The sequence below is a fragment of the Rhinoraja longicauda genome, chromosome 31 (genome assembly GCF_053455715.1).
Source record: "Rhinoraja longicauda isolate Sanriku21f chromosome 31, sRhiLon1.1, whole genome shotgun sequence".
Taxonomy (NCBI): Eukaryota; Metazoa; Chordata; class Chondrichthyes; order Rajiformes; family Arhynchobatidae; genus Rhinoraja; species Rhinoraja longicauda.
In genome coordinates, this window is record NC_135983.1 from 3,331,866 (window position 1) to 3,351,700 (window position 19,835).

At 49.1% G+C, this 19,835-nt stretch overlaps 1 protein-coding gene across 2 annotated transcripts in view; it reads left to right on the top strand.

Moving 5' to 3' along the window:
- The window catches only part of garnl3 (GTPase activating Rap/RanGAP domain like 3), a 299,663-nt gene that overhangs the window by 161,556 nt on the left and 118,272 nt on the right, over positions 1 to 19,835 (top strand). Inside the window, exons 7-10 of one of the 2 annotated variants that reach the window (XM_078426017.1) lie at positions 4,543 to 4,606; positions 7,369 to 7,395; positions 14,396 to 14,471; positions 18,495 to 18,593. In XM_078426017.1, coding sequence (XP_078282143.1) covers positions 4,543 to 4,606; positions 7,369 to 7,395; positions 14,396 to 14,471; positions 18,495 to 18,593 — 266 coding nt within the window. The remainder of the gene's footprint in view (positions 1 to 4,542; positions 4,607 to 7,368; positions 7,396 to 14,395; positions 14,472 to 18,494; positions 18,594 to 19,835) is intronic. The other variant, XM_078426018.1, reaches the window with a different exon arrangement.

The following is a 19,835-nucleotide window of genomic DNA, read 5'->3' on the forward strand; positions in this document are numbered from 1 at the left end:
CGCAATTTCCACTCTAGTTTACCACAATGTCCTCGGATATATCTGATCAGGCCGTGGAGATTTGTCTACCTTCGTACACGACAGTACCTTCAGTACTTCCTCGACGGTAACACTGACTGCTCTCAAAACACTTCCATTGACTGCCCCAAGTTTCTCCGTCCGACTGCCTTTCTCCTCAGTAAATACAGAGGGGAAATACTCATTGGAGACCTTGCCCATCTCCTGTGGCTCCACACAGAGGTCACCGCTTTGATTCCTGAGAGGTCCCACTCTCTCTTTAGTAACCCTTTTCCCCCTTGTGTATTTATAAAATCTTTTGGGATTGTCCTTAATGCTACCTGCCGGAGCTATCTCCTGGCCCCTTTTTGCCCTTCTGATCTTTTTCAGTTTATTCCTTAATTCCCGAAACTCCTCCAGGGATGCACTTGATCCCAGCTGCCTGTACCTGTCCCACGCATCCTTCTTGTTTTTGACCAATGCCTCAATTTCCCTCGTCAGCCAAGCCTTACATTTGCTGCTTTGCCCTTCGCTCTAACGGGGACGTACACATCCTGAGTTTTCTTCAGCACACTTTTAAAAACATCCCACTTGGTCGATGTTCCTTTCCCCTCTAATAACTTGCTCCAGTCACCTTCTCTCATACCCTCAAAGTTGGCCTTACCCCAGTTGAGCATTTTAACACGTGGTACCTCTCCGTCCCTATCCATAACTATCTTAAACCTAATCGAACTGTGGTCAATAGACAATAGGTGCAGGAGGAGGCCATTTGGCCCTTCGAGCCAGCACCGCCATTCAATGTGATTATGGCTGATCATTCTCAATCAGTACCCCGTTCCTGCCTTCTCCCCATACCCCCTGACTCCGCTATCCTTAAGAGCTCTATCTAGCTCCCTCTTGAATGCATTCAGAGAATTGGCCTCCACTGCCTTCTGAGGCAGAGAATTCCACAGATTCACAACTCTGACTGAAAAAGCTTTTCCTCATCTCCGTTCTAAATGGCCTACCCCTTATTCTTAAGTCACTGGTCCTAAAAGGCTCCTCCACACACACTTCATTAACGCCCTTCCCAATTTCCCAATACTAGATCCAGCATTGCCCTCTCAGGTGTGGGGCCCCCACATACTGTTTAAGAAAACTCTCCTGAACACTTTTGAGGAATTGCACCCCATCTAAACCCTTCACGCTATGATTTTCCCAGTCTGTATTGGGAAAGATAAAACCCCCTGCAACAACCTTATTTGACCCCCAGCTGTCTGCAATCTCCCGGCACATTTATTCTTCTAATTCCCGTTGACTATTCGGGGGTCTGTAGTACACCCCCAACAAGGTGATCATCCCTTGTTTCTCAGCTCCACCCATATAGCCTCACTAGACGAACCGTCCGTGATGTCACCACTGAACACATCCGTGACATCCTCCTTAACCAACAGTGCAACCCTCCCTCCTCTTGTTCCATCTCCCCTGTCTCTCCTGAAGCTCCTGTACCCCGGGACATTGAGCTGCCAGTCCTGCCCCTCCCTTACCCAGGTTTCAGTCATGGCTACAACGTCCCAGTCGCCCATACCTATCCATGCCCTGAGCACATCTGCCATACCCGTCAGGCCCCTTGCATTAAAATACCTGCAGTTTAAACCAACCCTCCCTCCTCACTCTCTGCCTTTCACCTGATTATTCTGTCCACTAACCTTCCCACACCATCTTCCATACCAACTTCCAGTCTCTCACCTGCCTCTGTCCTGCACGAGATCCCACCCCCTGCCAATCTAGTTTAAACCCACCCGTGTAGCATTAGCAAACCTTCCCACTAGGATGTTCCAGTTTAGAAGCAACCCGTCCCTTTTATACAGGTCACTCCTGCCCTGGAAGAGATCCCAATGATCCAGAAATCTGAATCCCTGCACCAACTCCTCAGCCACACATTCATTTCCCCACTCTTCCTGTTCTTGCCTTCACTAGCAGAGGTACTGGAAGCAATCCTGAGGTCACTACCCTGCAGGTCCTGCTTTTCAGTCTTCTGCCCAAATCCCGTAAATTCTTGTTGCAGAACCTCCTTCCTCTTCCAACCTACATCACTGGTGCCAACATGCACTACAACCTCTGGCTGCTCCCCCTCTCTCTTGAGGGTGCTGCTGCAGTTCCCCAACGCATCCATTCAGGAGTTGCACCTGGACACAATGTCTGCAGGTGTAGTTCCCAGAAGCACCTGTGGTACCTCAGACTTCCCACATCCTGCAGGACACACTGCACCAACCTGCCTGCCATTTCTTCAGTGGACAAACATCACAAATTTCAAATCAAGTGTAGCCTCCTTGCCGAATACTCTTGAGGCGAAGACTCAGACTTTACTCACCAAGGCACTCTACCTCAACAAGGCCGCCCCCCCCCCCCCCAGAGCAAGCCCTACTTTTGTTTGCTGTTCAATGAACTAATTAGCTAATTTACAAATTTGGTGACCGGTTTTTAAATGAACCGCACTGGAAAAACTCACCAAGGCTTTAACTTCTGCAGCCAATCCCCACACTCTCTCCTTCACCTGCCGCTCCTCTGATCTACCGGCCTTGAAGTGTGTAGGATAGTGTTAGTGGATGGGGTGATCGCTGGTCAGTGGGCCGAAGGGCCTGTTTCCACGCTGTGTGTTAGTCTGGGAGGGGTGGGGGTGGGGAGGGGGAGGGGGTGGGACAGGGACAGGATCCAGAGTGTGGCCAGAGTTGGGGGTTTGGAGTATTAGTGTCGGAAGGAACGTCAGATGCTGGTTTGAACCGACGATCGACACAAAAAGCTGGAGTAACTCAGCGGGTCAGGCAGCATCTCTGGAGAAAAGGAATGGGTGACGTTTCGGGTCGAGACCCTTCTTCAGACTGATGTCAGGGGAGGGGGAGGGACAAGGATGAATTAGAAAATCAGTGTAGGAGTAGGCCATTCGGCCCTTCTAACCAGCACCACCGTTCAATATGATCATGGCTGATCATCCAAAATCAGTACTGAAGAAGGATCTCAACCCGAAACGTCACCCATTCCTTCTCTCCAGAGATGCTGCCTGTCCCGTTGAGTTACTCCAGCTTTTTGTGCCTACCTTTGGAGTATTTGTATATTTTCTGCCCCCTTTGACATCATCGGCTTCACTTTAAAATGTATTATATTATTAATATTATGGCAGGTGTAGAAGGGCAGGAGAATCAGATGGTGGTAACGTGGGGAGAATGAAGCAGGTGAGAGTAAGATGGGTGTAAATGAGTGGTCAGTTGGTGTAGACTTGGTATATCTCCGTGACGTACAGTAATCAGCAGCAATCTGTCTCAGTCCAGACTTCTTCTTCTTGCGTTTGAGGCAGCAGAAGTTATGAAGCTGCTTCTGTTTCTGCTGTCTCCGTTTGTTGTCGTTCCCCTGACTGAGGTCAGTTGACAGGGCTCACCACGGGGAGGTCGACAACGTGAGCCCCAAGTCCAGTCTTCACCCTTGATTCCCATCCTGCTAATTATGTGCAGCAGGTTAATTGAACTCGGCCTGCGCACCTCAATTGGAACTGGAGAAGATAAGGTCAGGGTGAGAGGGAGACATGTGTGTGTGTGCGTGTGAGAGGGCAGTACAAACTAACAAACCATCGGTGAGAGTTTCAATAGAAACTGTAGAGCACTGCTTGCATTTCATGGAAGTATAATTGATGAAAAATGATAGCAGCGTAGTAGGGCGCAGAACCTAGTGTGTAGAACAGCGCAGGAACAGGCCCTTCACCCACCCTGCCTGTGCCAACCACGATACCAGTCTAGACTAATCCCATCTACCTGAATATCACGAAGATTCAGAAGGTGCACATTAAATTGGCGCGGTGGTGCAGCGGTAGAGTTGGTGCCTTACAGCACTTGCAGCGCCAGAGACCCGGGTCCAATCCCTACTACGGGTGCTGTCTGCATGGCGTATGTACCTTTTCCGAGATCTTCGGTTTCCTCCCACACTCCAAAGACTTACAGGTTTACAGGTTAATTGGCTTGGTGTAAATGTCACTTGTCCCTAGTGTGTGTGGGATAGTGTTAGTGTGCGGGGATCGCTGGTCGGTGTGGGCTCAGTGGGCCGGGGGCCTGTATGTGCGCTGTATCTCTAAACTCTAAATAAGGTTGGGAAAGGGACTTCAGGCCTAGTGTGAACCTGAACCTTGTAGAATATTTAGCAGCACAGCTTGGGAACAGACCCTGCAGCCCACAATGTCCATGCTGATCATGATGCCAAGTTTGAATACTTCTCACTGCTAGCACGCGATTCATAAAGTCTAAAGTCTAAAGTGAAAGAAATTCAGGAGCCGAAGCACATTATACTGTAGGACACAGAGTGCTGGAGTAACTCAGCAGGTCAGGCAGCATCACTGGCGAACATTGAGTTACTCCAGCACTCTGTGTCCTTTTGTGTATTAACCAGCATCTGCAGTTCTGTGTTTCTACACATTACATTGTGACCTCTGGTCACGGGGGGGTGCAACACTTGTAATGAAGGCTTGCCTGAGATGACTTGCACTGAAATATCTTTGTTGACCTCCAACTTGTTTTACAGTGCCATGAACCTTGACAAATTTGAGAAGGGCCCGAGGGAAATATTTACTCCAGAAATCCAAAAGGTAAGGATCTCCTTGATAAAGGATTGCTCTTGTGTTGTTGTAGTTGGTGTGTGTACAGCTGCCATTATCAACGAGTGGTTTGCAACAATGGATATCTGTTCTGTTTATCATTTATCTGATTGACGTTGTGTCAGAGTTATAGATTGCGGGCAATGGTCGACAGTAAACCCTTGCAATATCGGACTGCTATGTAGTGGATTTGGGTTATAGTTTGACTCCTGTATCTTCTCCCCTCCACCTCTGCCAGCTGCCGCTGAGCTGGTGCCGTGCGGCGGGGGCTTGTGGTTGTGGGAGGGGAGAGAGAGCGCGAGCGGCGTGAAGGTGGCGTGAGAACCGGCCCCGTCCCTGGCCCACCGCGTGCGTGTGGGGCCTGTGGCGCTGCAGCTCCCGGGCCGTGGCCTCCCCCCAGTTTAACCCTCCCCTCCACCCTCCACTCCCCTCCACCCTCCCCTCCACCCACCCCTCCACCCACCCCTCCACCCTCCCCTCCACCCTCCCCTCCACCCTCCCCTCCACCCTTCGTCCCTCTCCCGGCCTTGGGTTAAGCTTTACCCCTCCCTCACTCACTCGGTTGTAGTGGACAATCGGCTGTAACGGGCACCACCCTCCCCTCCACCCTCCACTCCCCTCCACTCCCCTCCACCCACCCCTCCACCCACCCCTCCACCCTCCCCTCCACCCTCCCCTCCACCCTCCCCTCCACCCACCCCTCCACCCTCCACTCCACTCCACCCTCCCCTCCACCCTTCGTCCCTCTCCCGGCCTTGGGTTAAGCTTTACCCCTCCCTCACTCACTTGGTTGTAGTGGACAATCGGCTGTAATGGCACCACCCACCCCTCCACCCTCCCCTCCACCCTCCCCTCCACCCTCCCCTCCACCCTCCCCTCCACCCTCCCCTCCACCCTCCACTCCACCCTTCGTCCCTCTCCCGGCCTTGGGTTAAGCTTTACCCCTCCCTCACTCACTCACTCAGTTGTAGTGGACAATCGGCTGTAACGGCACCACCCTCCCCCCACGAGTCCGTTATAGCCAGGGTTTACTGGCATTGAATGGCGGTGCTGGCTCAAAGGGCCGAATGGCCTACTCCTGCACCTATTGTCTATTGTCTGTCTATTCCTTCAGTGCCAAGCCAGTTCTCATCCTTCCCAAAGTCACGACTATCAATCTAACTTTTCCCTACGAGCTGATTGAAAATAAAAGTCACTAAGCTGGAAAGGGTGTGGAGAAGATTCACGAAGATGTTGCCAGGACTCGAGGGTCTGAGCTACAGGGGGAGGTTGGGCAGGCTGAGACTTTATTCCTTGGAGCGCAGGAGGATGGGGGTGATCTTATAGAGGTGTACAAAATCATGAGGGGAATAGATCGGGTGAATGCACAGTCTTTTACAGGGGAATCAAGAACCAGAGGACATAGGTTTAAGTTGAGAGGGACAAGATTTAATAGAAACCTGAGGAGGAACTTTTTCACTCGGAGGGTGTTGGGTGTATGGAACAAGCTGCCAGAAGGAGGTAGTTGTGGCAAGTACAATAGCGGCATTTAAAAGACACATGGGCAGGTACATGGATAGGAAAGGTTCAGAAGGATGTGGGCTAACTGGGCAAGTGGGACTAGCTTACTTGGTTCTCTGACAGTATCTGTCAGACCCTCTCCCACTGCTCTCCCTCCATGATCCCTGCTGCTGTCCTGATCTTCAACCATGTTGTGACCCGTCTGAAGAAAAGGTCCTGACCCAAAATGTCACCTGTCCATCCCCTCCACAGATGCTGCCTGACCCGCTGAGTTCCTCCAGCACTTTGTGTTAGCGTTTTGGTTGGTGACCAGTTATCCGGACTGAAACTTGGAGATGCACAACGCGTTGAAATGTCGACGCAAGGAACAGCTGATACTTGTTAATTAAATAAATAACACCAAGTGCTGGAGGAACTCAGTGAGTCAGGCAGCATCTCTGGAGAACATGGATAGTTGAAGTATGTGTCGGGACCCTTCTTCAGAAAAAATGGGAAATGATGCCCAGTTTGGTTTTGGCTGAGTTTTTAGGTTAGGTGCTGTTTGTTATTGTCACATGTACTGAGGTACAGTGAAAAGCTTTGTCTTGCATGCTCTCCAAGCAGATCAGATAATACTGTACATAAATACAATCAAGTCAAACTCAAGTACAATAGGTAGAGCAATGGGGAAGATACAGAGTGCAGAATATAGTTCTCAGCATTGTAGCGCACCAGTTACAGAGACAAAGTCCAATGTCCACAATGGGGTAGAGGTGAATAGGACAGTACCCTGGCTTATGGAAGGACCGTTCAGAAGCCTGATAACAGAGGGGAGGAAGCTGTTCCTGAGTCTGGTGGTGCGCACTTTCAAGCTTCTGTACCTTCTGCCGGACGGGAGCGGGGAGAAAAAGGAATGACCAGGGTGGGATTAGTTTGTATTGGCTGCTTTCCCAAGGCAGTGGGATAATAGTCAAAGCTTTGTTACTGTCTGCACTGGGTTTAATAACTCTTCATTCTTCAGGCCGCTTTATCGAGGCAGAGTGAAGTGTAGATGGAGTCGGTGGTGGGGTGTCTGGTCTGTGTGATGGACTGGGCTACATCCACAACTCACAATACCCATGAACCCCTGATTCTCTCCATGTGTGTATTACATCTCACTGAGCAGTGTTTTGGGAGGGTGAATGAGCAGTTGGGGTCAACTGCTCGGTAATGGCCTTTAGATGTGCACGTTAAGCTGCTACACCACCTGACACTGTTCCCTTTGTGCCCGGCAGGACTTGCTTGTTCTTGAGGAACAAGAGGTAAGTGTGGTGGAAGTGACCGGGCCTGTCGACGTCCCGTTGACATTACTGACCAGACATTACTTGTGAGGGAGGGGTGTGGGGAGGGAGGGGTAGAGTGGCAGAGAGGGTGGGGGGAGGGGGGGGGGAGGGGGGTTGCAGGAGAGGGAAGGGAGGGGATGGGGACTTAGTGGTTCTCAGGGAGGGAGAAGTTACAATGCGATTGAGAAATGATGGGGAGGGGGCACTACAGGGAGTGTCGGGGTCACGGGTGAGAGATTGATTACAGGGAGGAGATGGGAGGCAGCGGAGAGATGGGTTCCATGAGGAAGGAAGGGAACGGGAAGGGGTGCACAGCGCGAGAGGGCAAAGGAGGAACAATGGGGGCAGATAGTGTGGGGGCAGTGGGAGCGTGGGATGTGAGGGGGACTACTGGGCGGGGGACAGAAGAGGTGACGGGCAGGGAATGTCTACAGGCTTAAAGGGACTGATGGTGACGGGGAGCTGTGTACTTTCAAGGGATGGGTGAAGGGCAGGGGGAAGAGGAGGGGCAGGGTTAGAACAGTAGAGGGGGGCAGGGGCCGAGGGGTAGAGGGAAGGGGTGTACGGGGAAGGAGATGGTACAGGGGAGATAATGTGGAGAGGTTTAAAAGAGGAACGGCAGGCAATGGGTGGCAGAATATTGAATGGAGATGAATTGAATGCAATACTTTATTGTCACAGTGGAAGTCTTTGCTTGCACGCCCAAGGTATGCAAATAGTCGCCACATAAAGGGTGCCAACAAAAGTTACAAGGTATCCCGCGCCAGGTCCACCCTTTTTCAAACCTGTCCTATCCACGTACCTCCCCTTGCGCAAGTAAAATAAACCAACTTGGGCGGCACGGTGGCGCAGCGGTAGAGTTGCTGCCTCACAGCGCCAGAGACCCGGGATCGTTCCCGACTACGGGTGCTGTCTGTACGGAGTTTGTACGTTCTCCCCGTGACCTGCGTGGGTTTTCTCCGAGATCTTCGGTTTCCTCCCACACTCCAAAGACGAGCAGCAGCAATCAGCAGCAGCAGCAATCAGCAGTAGCAGCAGCAATCAGCAGCAGCAGTAGCAGCAGCAATCAGCAGCAGAAGCAGCAGCAGTAGCAGCAGCAAGCAGCACCAAGCTGTGTTGCTTGGGAAGTAGTGTGTGGGGATTGTGTGGGGATAGTGTGGGGATTGTGTGGGGATAGTAAGGAGTAAGACCTGTGTGATCTCCCGGACAAGTTTCGATCGCCTAGCTTGGGGTCGGAGAGGAATTTCCCGGATTTTTTCCCAAATTGGCCTGGGTTTTTTATCCGGTTTTTCGCCTCTCCCAGGAGATCACTCAGTTCTTTTGGGTGGGCGGTTGGAGCGGTTGGAGTAGCGGCCGGGCGGTAGGTTTAGTAACCGAGCTCGGGGCTTTGTTTGGGGAGTATGAGTGCCAGGGCAGTTTTTTGTTCTGGGTGTCGGATGTGGGGAATCTGGGAGTCTGATAGTCTTCCAGACATCCATATCTGCGCCAGGTGTGACGAGATGGGGCTCCTAAGGGACCGTATTAGGAACCTGGAGCGGCAGATTGATGACCTCCGTCTGGTCAGGGAGAGTGAGGAGGTTATAGATAGGAGTTACAGAGAGGTCACTCCTAGACCACGGGAGGTAGACAAGTGGGTCACTGTTAGGGGGGGCAAGGAGCAGAGGCAGGGACTAGGGAGTACCCCGGTGGCTGTACCCCTTGGAAATAAGTACTCCTGTTTAAGTACTGTTGGGGGGGACAGCCTACCTGGGGGCAGCGACGGTGCCCGGGCCTCTGGCAAGGAGTCCGGCCCTGTTGCTCAGAAGGGTAGGGAAAGGAAGAGGAGAGCGATAGTAATAGGGGACTCTATAGTGAGGGGGTCAGATAGACGTTTCTGTGGAAGCAGTCGGGAGACCCGGATGGTGGTTTGCCTCCCTGGTGCCGGTGTCCGGGATGTGTCTGAGCGTGTCCAGGATATCCTGAAAGGGGAGGGAGAGGAGCCAGAGGTCGTGGTACATATAGGTACCAACAATATAGGTAGGATAAGGGAAGAGGTCCTGAAAGGAGAATTTAGGGGGCTAGGAAGAGAGTTAAAAAAAAAGGACTTCCAAAGTAATAATCTCAGGCTTACTGCCTGTGCCACGCGATAGTGAGAATAGGAATGGAGTGAGGTGGAGGATAAATAAGTGGCTGAGGAACTGGTGCAGGGAGCAGGGTTTCAAGTTTCTGGATCATTGGGACCTCTTCTGGGGGAAGTATGACTTGTACAAAAAGGACGGGTTGCATCTGAACCTGAGGGGAACCAATATCCTGGCGAGGAGATTTGCTAAAATAATTGCGGAGACTTTAAACTAGTACGGTTGGGGGGAGGGACTCAAACACAGATAGCTAACAGGCAGTGTGTGAGGCAGGAGGCAGAAAAGGGAAACACTCAGACCCAATATGTAGGAGAGAAAGAAGGGAAAAGAAATAAACTGAGAATAAGAAATGATGGGTCCCTTAAATGTGTATATTTTAATGCTAGGAGCATTGAAAGAAAGGTGGATGAGCTTAGAGCCTGGATTGACATCTGGAAGTATGATGTTGTGGCGATCAGTGAAACATGGTTGCAGGAGGGTTGCGATTGGCAATTAAATATTCCAGGATTTCATTGTTTCAGATGTGATAGAATCGGAGGGGCAAGAGGTGGGGGTGTTGCATTGCTTGTCAGGGAGGATATCACAGCAGTGCTTTGGCAGGACAGACTAGAAGGTTCGATTAGGGAGGCTGTTTGGGTGGAACTCAGAAATGAGAAAGGTTTAGCAACACTTATAGGGGTGTATTATAGACCGCCAAATAGGGAACGAGAATTGGAAGAGCAAATATGTAAGGAGATAGCAGATATTAGTAGTAAGCACAGAGTGGTGATTGTGGGTGTTTTCAATTTTCCGTATATAGACTGGGAATCGCATTCTGTTAAAGGGCTGGATGGTTTGGAGTTTGTAAAATGTGTGCAGGATAGTTTTTTGCAGCAATACGTAGAGGTACCTACCAGAGAAGGGGCAGTGTTGGACCTCCTGTTAGGAAATGAGATGGGTCAGGTGACGGAGGTATGTGTTGAGGAGCACTTTGGGTCTAGTGGAGTTTTAATATCATTATGGAGAAGGTCAAATCTGGACCAAGAGTTGAGATTTTGGATTGGAGAAAGGCTAATTTTGAGGAGATGAGAAAGGATTTAAAAGGAGTGAAATGGAAATTTTTGTTTTATGAAAAGGATATAATAGAGAAATTGAGGATATTTAAAGGTGAAATTTTGAGAGTACAGAGTCTTTATGTCCCTGTTCGGTGGAAAGGAAAGAATAATAATTTGAAAGAGCCGTGGTTTTCCAGGGAAATTGGACACTTGGTTCGGAAAAAGAGGGAGATATACAATAAATACAAGCGGCAGGGAGTAAATGAGGTTCTTGAGGAATATAAAGAATGTAAAAGGAATCTTAAGAAGGAAATTAGAAAAGCGAAAAAAAGATATGAGGCTGCTTTGGCAAGTAATGTAAAAGTAAACCCCAAGGGGTTCTACAGATATGTCAATAGCAAAAGGATAGTGAGGGATAAAATTGGTCCATTAGAGAGTCAGAGTGGTCAGCTATGTGCTGAGCCGGAAGAAATGGGGGAGATATTAAACAATTTCTTTTCTTCGGTATTTACCGAGGAGAAGGATATTGAATTATGTGAGGTAAGCGAAACAAGTAGAGTAGTGATGGAAATTAGGAGGATTAAAGAAGAGGAGGTACGGACACTTTTGAAAAATATAAAAGTGGATAAGTCTCCAGGTCCTGATAGGATATTCCCTAGGACATTGAGGGAAGTTAGTGCAGAAATAGCAGGGGCTATGACGGAAATATTTCAAACGTCATTAGAAACGGGGATGGTGCCGGAAGATTGGCGCATTGCGCATGTTGTGCCCTTGTTTAAAAAAGGTTCTAAAAGTAAACCTAGCAATTATAGACCTATTAGTTTGACGTCTGTGGTGGGAAAATTAATGGAAAAGATACTTAGGGACAATATATATAATTATTTGAATAATCAAGGCCTGATTAGAAACAGTCAACATGGATTTGTGCCTGGAAGGTCATGTTTGACTAATCTTCTTGAATTTTTTGAAGAGGTTACCAGGGAAATTGATAAGGGCAAGGCTGTGGATGTTGTCTATATGGACTTCAGTAAGGCATTTGACAAGGTTCCACATGGAAGGTTGATTAAGAAGGTTAAATCGTTGGGTATTAATAGTGAGGTTGCAAGATGGATTCAACAATGGCTGAATGGGAGATACCAGAGGGTAACGGTTGACAATTGTATGTCAGGTTGGAGGCCAGTGTCTAGTGGAGTACCCCAAGGATCTGTGTTGGATCCACTGTTGTTTGTCATTTACATTAATGATCTGGATGATGGTGTGGCAAATTGGATTAGTAAATATGCAGATGATACTAAGATAGGTGGAGTAGTTGATAGTGAGGTAGATTTTCAAAGTCTACAGAGAGACTTGGGCCTTTTGGAAGGGTGGGCTGAAAGATGGCAGATGGAGTTTAATGCTGATAAGTGTGAGGTGCTGCATTTTGGTAGGACAAATCAAAATAGGACGTACAGGATAAATGGTAAGGAATTGAGGAATGCAGTGGAACAGAGGGATCTGGGAATAACTGTGCATTGTTCCCTGAAGGTGGAATCTCATGTGGATAGGGTGGTGAAGAAGGCGTTTGGTATGCTTGCCTTTATAAATCAGAGCATCGAGTATAGAAGTTGGGATGTAATGTTAAAATTGTACAGGGCATTGGTGAGGCCGAATCTGGAGTATGGTGTGCAGTTCTGGTCGCCAAATTATAGGAAGGATGTCGACAAAATGGAGAGGGTACAGAGGAGATTTACTAGAATGTTGCCTGGGTTTCAGCACTTAGGCTACAGAGAGAGGTTGAACAGGTTGGGTCTTTATTCTTTGGAGCGTAGAAGGTTGAGGGGGGACTTGATAGAGGTTTTTAAAATTTTGAGAGGGACGGACAGAGTTGACGTGGGTAGGCTTTTCCCTTTGAGAGTGGGGAAGATTCCAACAAGGGGACATAGCTTCAGAATTGAGGGACAAAGGTTTAGGGGTAACATGAGGGGGAACTTCTTTACTCAGAGGGTGGTGGCTGTATGGAATGGGCTTCCGGTGGAAGTGGTGGAGGCTGGCTCGATTTTATTATTTAAGAGTAAATTGGATCGGTATATGGATAGGAGGGGATTAGAGGGTTATGGTCTGAGTGCAGGTAGATGAGACTAGGTCAGGGAGAATGGTCGGCGTGGACTGGTAGGGCCGGACAGGCCTGTTTCCATGCTGTAGTTGTTATATGTTATATGTTATATGTTATATGTTTGTAGATTAATTGGCTTTGTAAATGTAAAATTTGTCCCTAGTGGGTGTAGGATAGTGTTAGTGTGCGGGGATCGCTGGTCGGTGCGGACCCGGTGGGCCGAAGGGCCTGTTTCCACGCTGTATCACTTAAGTAAACAAAACTTAACTAAAAAACTAAAGAAAACCGACCGTTTGCTTTCGTTCGTTAGAAACACAGAAACATAGAAAATAGGTGCAGGAGGAGGCCATTTGGCCCTTCGAGCCAGCACCGCCATTCATTGTGATCATGGCTGATCATCTACAATCAGTTACCCGTGCCTGCCTTCTCCCCACATCCCTTGATTCCGCTAGCCCCTAGAGCTCTATCTAACTCTCTTTTAAATCCATCCAGTGCATGGCCTCCACTGCCCTCTGTGGCAGAGAATTCCACAAATTCACAACTCTCTGGGTGAAAAAGTTTCTTCCCACCTCAGTTTTAAATGGCCTCCCCTTTATTCTTAGACTGTGGCCCTTGGTTCTGGACTCGCCCAACATTGGGAACATTTTTCTGGCATCTAGCTTGTCCAGTCCTTTTATTCTTCCCGTTTGGCCAGCCTTGTCACCCAGCCACGAGCCGGCTCTGGAAGGGGGGGAACTAATACGCCAGTTTTCCGATATTGGAAGCCACTTCTCCCCCTGGTAATCTATCAAGATTGGTGCAGGTGGGCTGAAGGGCCTGTCTCCGCGCTGTATCTCAAAACTAAACGGAAACAAATAGTGTGAGGTGAGATCAGGATAGGAGAGGTGAATGCGAAGCCGGAGGAAGAAAGATATAGAGGTGGGGAGGGATGGGAAGGAACAGGGAGGTGTGAAATAGATGCGCATCCAAATGGGGCATGGGTGGGGTAGAGAGGGGGGTAAAGGGGAGGTGGGTGTAGAAAGGCATTTGTACTTGTGGAAGTAGGGCGTGAGTGGAGCGCTCCAACTTTGGCGTGGCCCTGCATTTTTCTACAAAATGGTTAGTGCAAACTCCTGATGTATTTAGTTTGAACTAAATAACACCCTGGGAACAGGCAGCCGTCCAAACCCTGGAGGATAAATAGCATGAGCTCATTGTTGGAACAGCTCTCATCTGAACGACTCCATAAAGTGCCCTCATGGACAAGCTTCCACATTGTCAATCTTGTCCACAATGTGTTTAGTGCAGTTTAGTTTAGTTTACAGATAGATACAGCGCGGAAACAGGCCCTTTGACCCACCGAGTCCGCGCCGCCCAGCGATCCCCGCACATTAACACTATCCTACACACGCTATGGCCAATTTTTTTTAAACATGTTTACACCAAGCCAATTAACCTACAAACTTGTAAGTCTTTGGAGTGTGGGAGGAAACCGAAGATCTCGGAGAAAACCCACTCGGTCACGGGGAGAACGTGCAAACTCCGTACAGACAGCACCTGTAGTCGGGATCGAACCCGGATCTCTGGCACTGAGAGGCAGCGACTCTACCGCTGCGCCACTGTGTCGTTCTCTAGAGAAAGCGGCTTTGTTTAGAATTTTGTAAACTGCGCGGTCTCTGTTGCAATGTTTCATGTAATATAAATAACAGTGCGTGCATACTGTCACAAGCCTCTGAATGTGTTTATTGTTTGACCAGGGCTCAGTGAACTTCAAGTTTGGAGTTCTGTACGCGAAGGATGGCCAGCTGACAGACGACGAGATGTTTAGCAACGGTGAGTGCATGCGAGTGTGTGTGTGTGCGTGTGTACGTGCACACATAGTATGTACATGTGTGTTTACATGTGCGTGTGCGTGCACACATAGTATGTACATGTGTGTCTGCATGTGTGCGTGTGCACATAGTATGCACATGCGTGCCCGCACGTGCATGTGTGTGCGTGCACAGATAGTGTGTATATGTGTGTGTGCATGTGCGTGTGTACATGCACCATCAGTGTGTGTGCATGTGTGCATGAGAGTGCAGGTATATGTGCATGGTCAGTGTGTGCATGTGGGTGCACAAGTGTGCCAGTGTGCGCACAGTTAGTGTGTATGTGTGTGCACGCGTGTGTGCACATATATGCACACGTGTGTATGTGTGCATGGTTAGTGTGTGCACATATATGCACACGCAAGTGTGTGTGTAGGTGTGCACTGTGAGAGTGTGTGTGTATATTTGTGTACACACACTTGTGTATGTGTGCACAGTTAGTGGGTTACGTGTGCTTTAAGGTGAGGGGGCAAAGTTTCAAGGAGACGTACAGGGCGAGGAGATTTCTCCACAGAGGGTGGTGGGTGCCTGGAATGTGCAGGGGGGGGTGGTGGAGGCAGATACCACAGTGGTGTTTAAGAGACTTTTGGATAGGCACATGGATATGCAGGGAATGGTGGGATATGGATCACGTGCAGGCAGAGGAGGTTCGATTCACTTGGCATCATGTTCGGCACAGACATTGTGTTGTACTATGTTCTGCGAGCTGCAAGCTTACACCACGCGTAAGGTCTCTTTTCCTACCTTATTTGGTGCATTTAAATGTCCAAACCACATTGAGTCTGAGTCCTGAGTTCACTCAGTGATAGACCATTCACTGCTCTCTCAGCCGGGAATAGCAAAGATCCACCAGGCATCTTGTAATTTAAGAACCATTAAGAAAGTGGGCGGCACGGTGGCTCAGCGTCAGAGTTGCTGCCTTGCAGCGCTTGCAGCACCAGAGACCCGGGTTCGATACCGACTACGGGTGCTGTCTGTACGGAGTTTGTACGTTTTCCCCGTGACCTGCGTGGGTTTTCTCCGAGATCGTCGGTTTCCTCCCACACTCCAAAGACGTGAATGTTTGTAGGTTAATTGGCATAGTTTTGTATACTTGGTATAAGTGTAAATTGTGCCTAGTGTGTGTAGGCTTGTGTTAATGTACGAGGATTGCTGGTCAATGTGGACTCGGTGGGCTGAAGGGCCTGTTTCCACGCTGTATTACTAAAACTAAAACTAACCTAAATACCTCGGGTGTTTTAGTGAGATTTGAATATCCATCAACAAATTATTGAAATGTGTGTGAGTGTGTGTGAGTGTGAGTGTGTGTATGTGTGTGTGTGCGTGTGTGTATGTGTGTACATGCGTGTGTATATATTTGTGTGTATTTGTATATATGTGTGTGTGCGTCTATCTGCATATGTGTATTTGTGTGTGTATCTGTATGTGTGTGCATATGTATGTGTGGGTGCAGATGTGTGCATATGAGTGTGTATGTATGTGTGTGAATGTTCATAAGTGATAGGAGGAGAATTAGGTCATTTGGCCCATCCAGTCCACTCCGCCATTCAATCGTGGCTGATCTATCTCTCCCTCCCAACCCCATTCTCCTGCCTTCTCCCCATAACCCCTGACACCCGCACTGATCAACATCCAGCTTAACAATACCCATTGACGGCCTCCACAGCCGTCTGTGGCAATGAATTCCACAGATTCACCACCCTTTGACTAAAGAGATTCCTCCTCGTCTCCTTTCTAAAGGTACGTCCTTTAATTCTGAGGCTGTGCCCTCTGGTCCTAGAGTCTCCCACTAGTGGAAACATCCTCTCCACATCCACTCTATCCAGGCCGCTCACTATTCGGTAAGTTTCAATGAGGTTCCCCCTCATCCTTCTAAGAGTTCCAGTGAAACGTTTGAAAAACCAGGACACATGAAGACATGATTCACCACTTTGTGGGGTGTGTGTGTTCCTGCTGACATTATAACCAGTCAGTTGGACGTATAAACAAGGAACTGTAGATGCTGGTTTACCAAGGAAAGACATAAAGTGCTGGAATAACTCAGCAGGTCAGGCAGCATCTCTGGAGGACATGGATAGGTGATGTTTCGGGTCGGGACCATTCTTCAGACCCACGTTTGACTTTCAGTTTGTCCATTTCTTACCCCACCCTGAGCTCCATATAGATTCATCAGAAAGAGGCCCTTCAGCCCATCGTGCCTGTACTGTTAGTCTTGCTGGGTTAAGAATTGCCTCAAACCTTGAGGGGATTGACAAATTTGTTCCATGCAGAAACGAAAATCGGGGAACAACAGGCAACAGTGAGGAAGCCCAGTGCCATTTGAGTCTCAAGTTGAAGGTTCAAGTTGCGGTTCACTAAACAAGATGAGTAGGAAGGAGCTGCAGATGCTGGTTTAAATTGAAGAGAGACACAAAGTGATGGAGTAACTCAGGGGACAGGCAACATCCCTGGAGAGAAGGAATGGGTGACGTTTCAGGTTGAGACCCTTCATCAGTCTGAAGAAGGGTCTCGACCCGAAACGTCACTCCAGTGAGTTGCTCCAGCATTTCTGTGTCTCTCTTCACTAAGCAACATGAATAGCTTGTTGATGTACATTCAACTCTTGCCAAAATAACTGATTCTTAAATTTAGTTGAGTAAATGCATTCCAGCTTTTTTATTTTAGCAATAAAATGGCGGAAACATAAAAATAATTTCAATGAATTGTTAAATCAAAGCAAACAACTCTGGATCAGGAGCAAGATTGGGAGTTGTGTTATGGAGACACGTAGTTTAGTCTCGTCTGTAAAAACAGGCCTTTTGGCCCACCGAGCCCACGCTGACCATCGCTCACCTGTTCACACTAGTTCTCTGTTGTCACACTTTCTCATCCACTCCCTGCACACTAGGGGCGATTAACCTACAAACCCGCACGTCTTTGTGATGTGGGAGGAAACCAGAGGACCCAGGAGGAACCCACGTGGTCATGGGGGGAACGTGCAAACCCCACATGGCCAGCATCCTTTGTCAGGATGGAACCCAGGCTTTGGCGCTGAGGAAGCTGCCTTCATTTATAATATCATTAAAAAGTGACCGGTTGCCAATGGCCACTTCCTGTTGTTAATTGGGCAGGGCCACCTTCGGGTAGAAGGGCTGAACAGCTGTACTCTGATCTCCATCAGTCTACAACTCGATCAGGGAGATCAGGATGGGCTGAGGGAATGGAAAACTGGGGAAAATGTGCCAGCAGTTCCTTGGAATTGTCGGCCGAGAGAGCAGTGAATATTCTGACAAATGAGTGTACTGAGGACTTAGGGGCGGCACGGTGGCGCAGCGGTGGAGTTGCTGCCTTACAGCACCAGAGACCCAGGTTTGATCCTGACCTCAGGGGCTGTCTGTACGGAGTTTGTACGTTCTCCTGGTGACCTGTGTGGGTTTTCTCTGGGTGCTCCGGTTACCTCCCACACTCCAAAGACGTGCGGGTTTGTAGGTTTGGCTTGGTAAAATTGTAAATTGTCCCTAGTGTGTCCGATAATGCTAGTGATTGTTGGTCGACACGGACTAGGTGGGCCGAAGAGCCTGTTTCTCTAAAGTCTGTACGGTCTAGAGACGCTGAAGGAGTGGACCGTTAATGTTCCCACTCAGGAAGTGACCTTGTGGAGAGAATGTTACCGCGATGGTTACTTCCTGTTTAGTCTAGTCTATGGTCACATGTGCCGAGGTACAGTGAAAAGCTTTTGTTGCGGGCTGACCAGTCAGCAGGAAGACAGTACTTGATTACAATCAAGCCATCCACAGTGTACAGATACAGGATGAAGGGAATAACGTTTAGTCCTGCACCGTACACATCTGCATAACCTGGTTTCACCAGAGCAGGGCACTGCTCACAGGTGGAGGTGGAGGTGGTTGAAATCTGTGTCTTCCCGACGTCTCGGTCCAGGAAACATCTGGCTGGAGTGATATCCTAATCCACTCTGCTCTCTCTCTTGTCTCTACTTCCGTGACAGAAACTGGAAGTGAAGGTTTCCAGAAGTTTCTCAACCTAATGGGTGAAGCAATCACATTGAAGGGCTGGATCGGCTACAGAGGGGGGCTCGACACCAAAAGTAAGTGTTTGACCAACTACCAAGCAAAAAAAGGCAGACACAAGATGCCGGAGTAACTCAGCGGGCCAGGCAGCATCTCTGGAGAGAAGGAACGGGTGACGTTTCGGGTCGAGACCCTTCTTCAGACCCGAAACGTCACCCATTCCTTCTCTCCAGAGATGCTGCCTGACCCGCTGAGTTACTCCAGCATTTTGTGTCTGCCTTCGATTTAAACCGGCATCTGCACTTCTTTCCTACACTAAACAGGTATGTTGTTTAGTTTAGTTTAGAGAGACAGAGGGGGCAACATGATGGCGCAGTGGTAGAGTTGCTGCCTTACAGCGCCAGAGACATGGCCTCGATCCCGACTACGGGTGTTGTCTGTACGGAGTTTGTACGTTCTCCCCGTGACCTGCGTGGGTTTTCTCCAAGATCTTCGGTTTCCTCCCACACTCCAAAGACGTACAGGTTTGTAGGTTAATTGGCTGGGTATAAATGTAAAATTGTCCCTAGTGTGTGTAGGATCGTGTTAGTGTGCGGGGATCGCTGGTCGGTGTGGACCCAGTTGGCTGAAGGGCCTGTTTCCGCGCTGTATCTCCAAACTAATCTAAACTAAACTAAACTCAATTAAAACACAGTGCTGAAACAGGCCCTCCAACCCACTGAGTTAGTACCGACCAACAATCACCTGCACACTAGTGATAGACTCAAAGTGCTGGAGTAACTCAGCATCTTTGGAGAAAAGGAATAGGTGACGTTTCAGGTTGGAACCCTTCTTTACTGAAACGTCACCTCTCCCTTCTCTCCAGAGATGATGCCTGACTTGCTGAGTTACTCCAGTATTTTGTGTCCATCTTCGGTATAAACCAGCATCTGCCGTTCCTTCCTACTCGTACACTAGAGTTGGTTTAGTTTAGAGATACAGTGTGGAAACAGGCCCTTTGGCCCACCGAGTCCACGCTGACCAGCGATCACCTGTGCACTAGTTCTATGCGACACACCAGGGACGGTTTACAGAAGCCAGTTAACCTAAAAAATCCACACGTCTTTGGGATGTGGGGGAAACCAGAGCACCCGGTCATGGGGAGAACGTGCAAACTGCACACAGACACACGGCACCTGAGGTCTGGATGGAACCCAGGTCTCTGGCACTGTGAGCTGGTGACTCTACCCGCTGCTCCACCTTGTTGTCCACTTGTGGGCCAAGCGCCTATACCTGTGTTGCACGGTTGTATGCTCTACTTAGACGGACACATGTCCTTG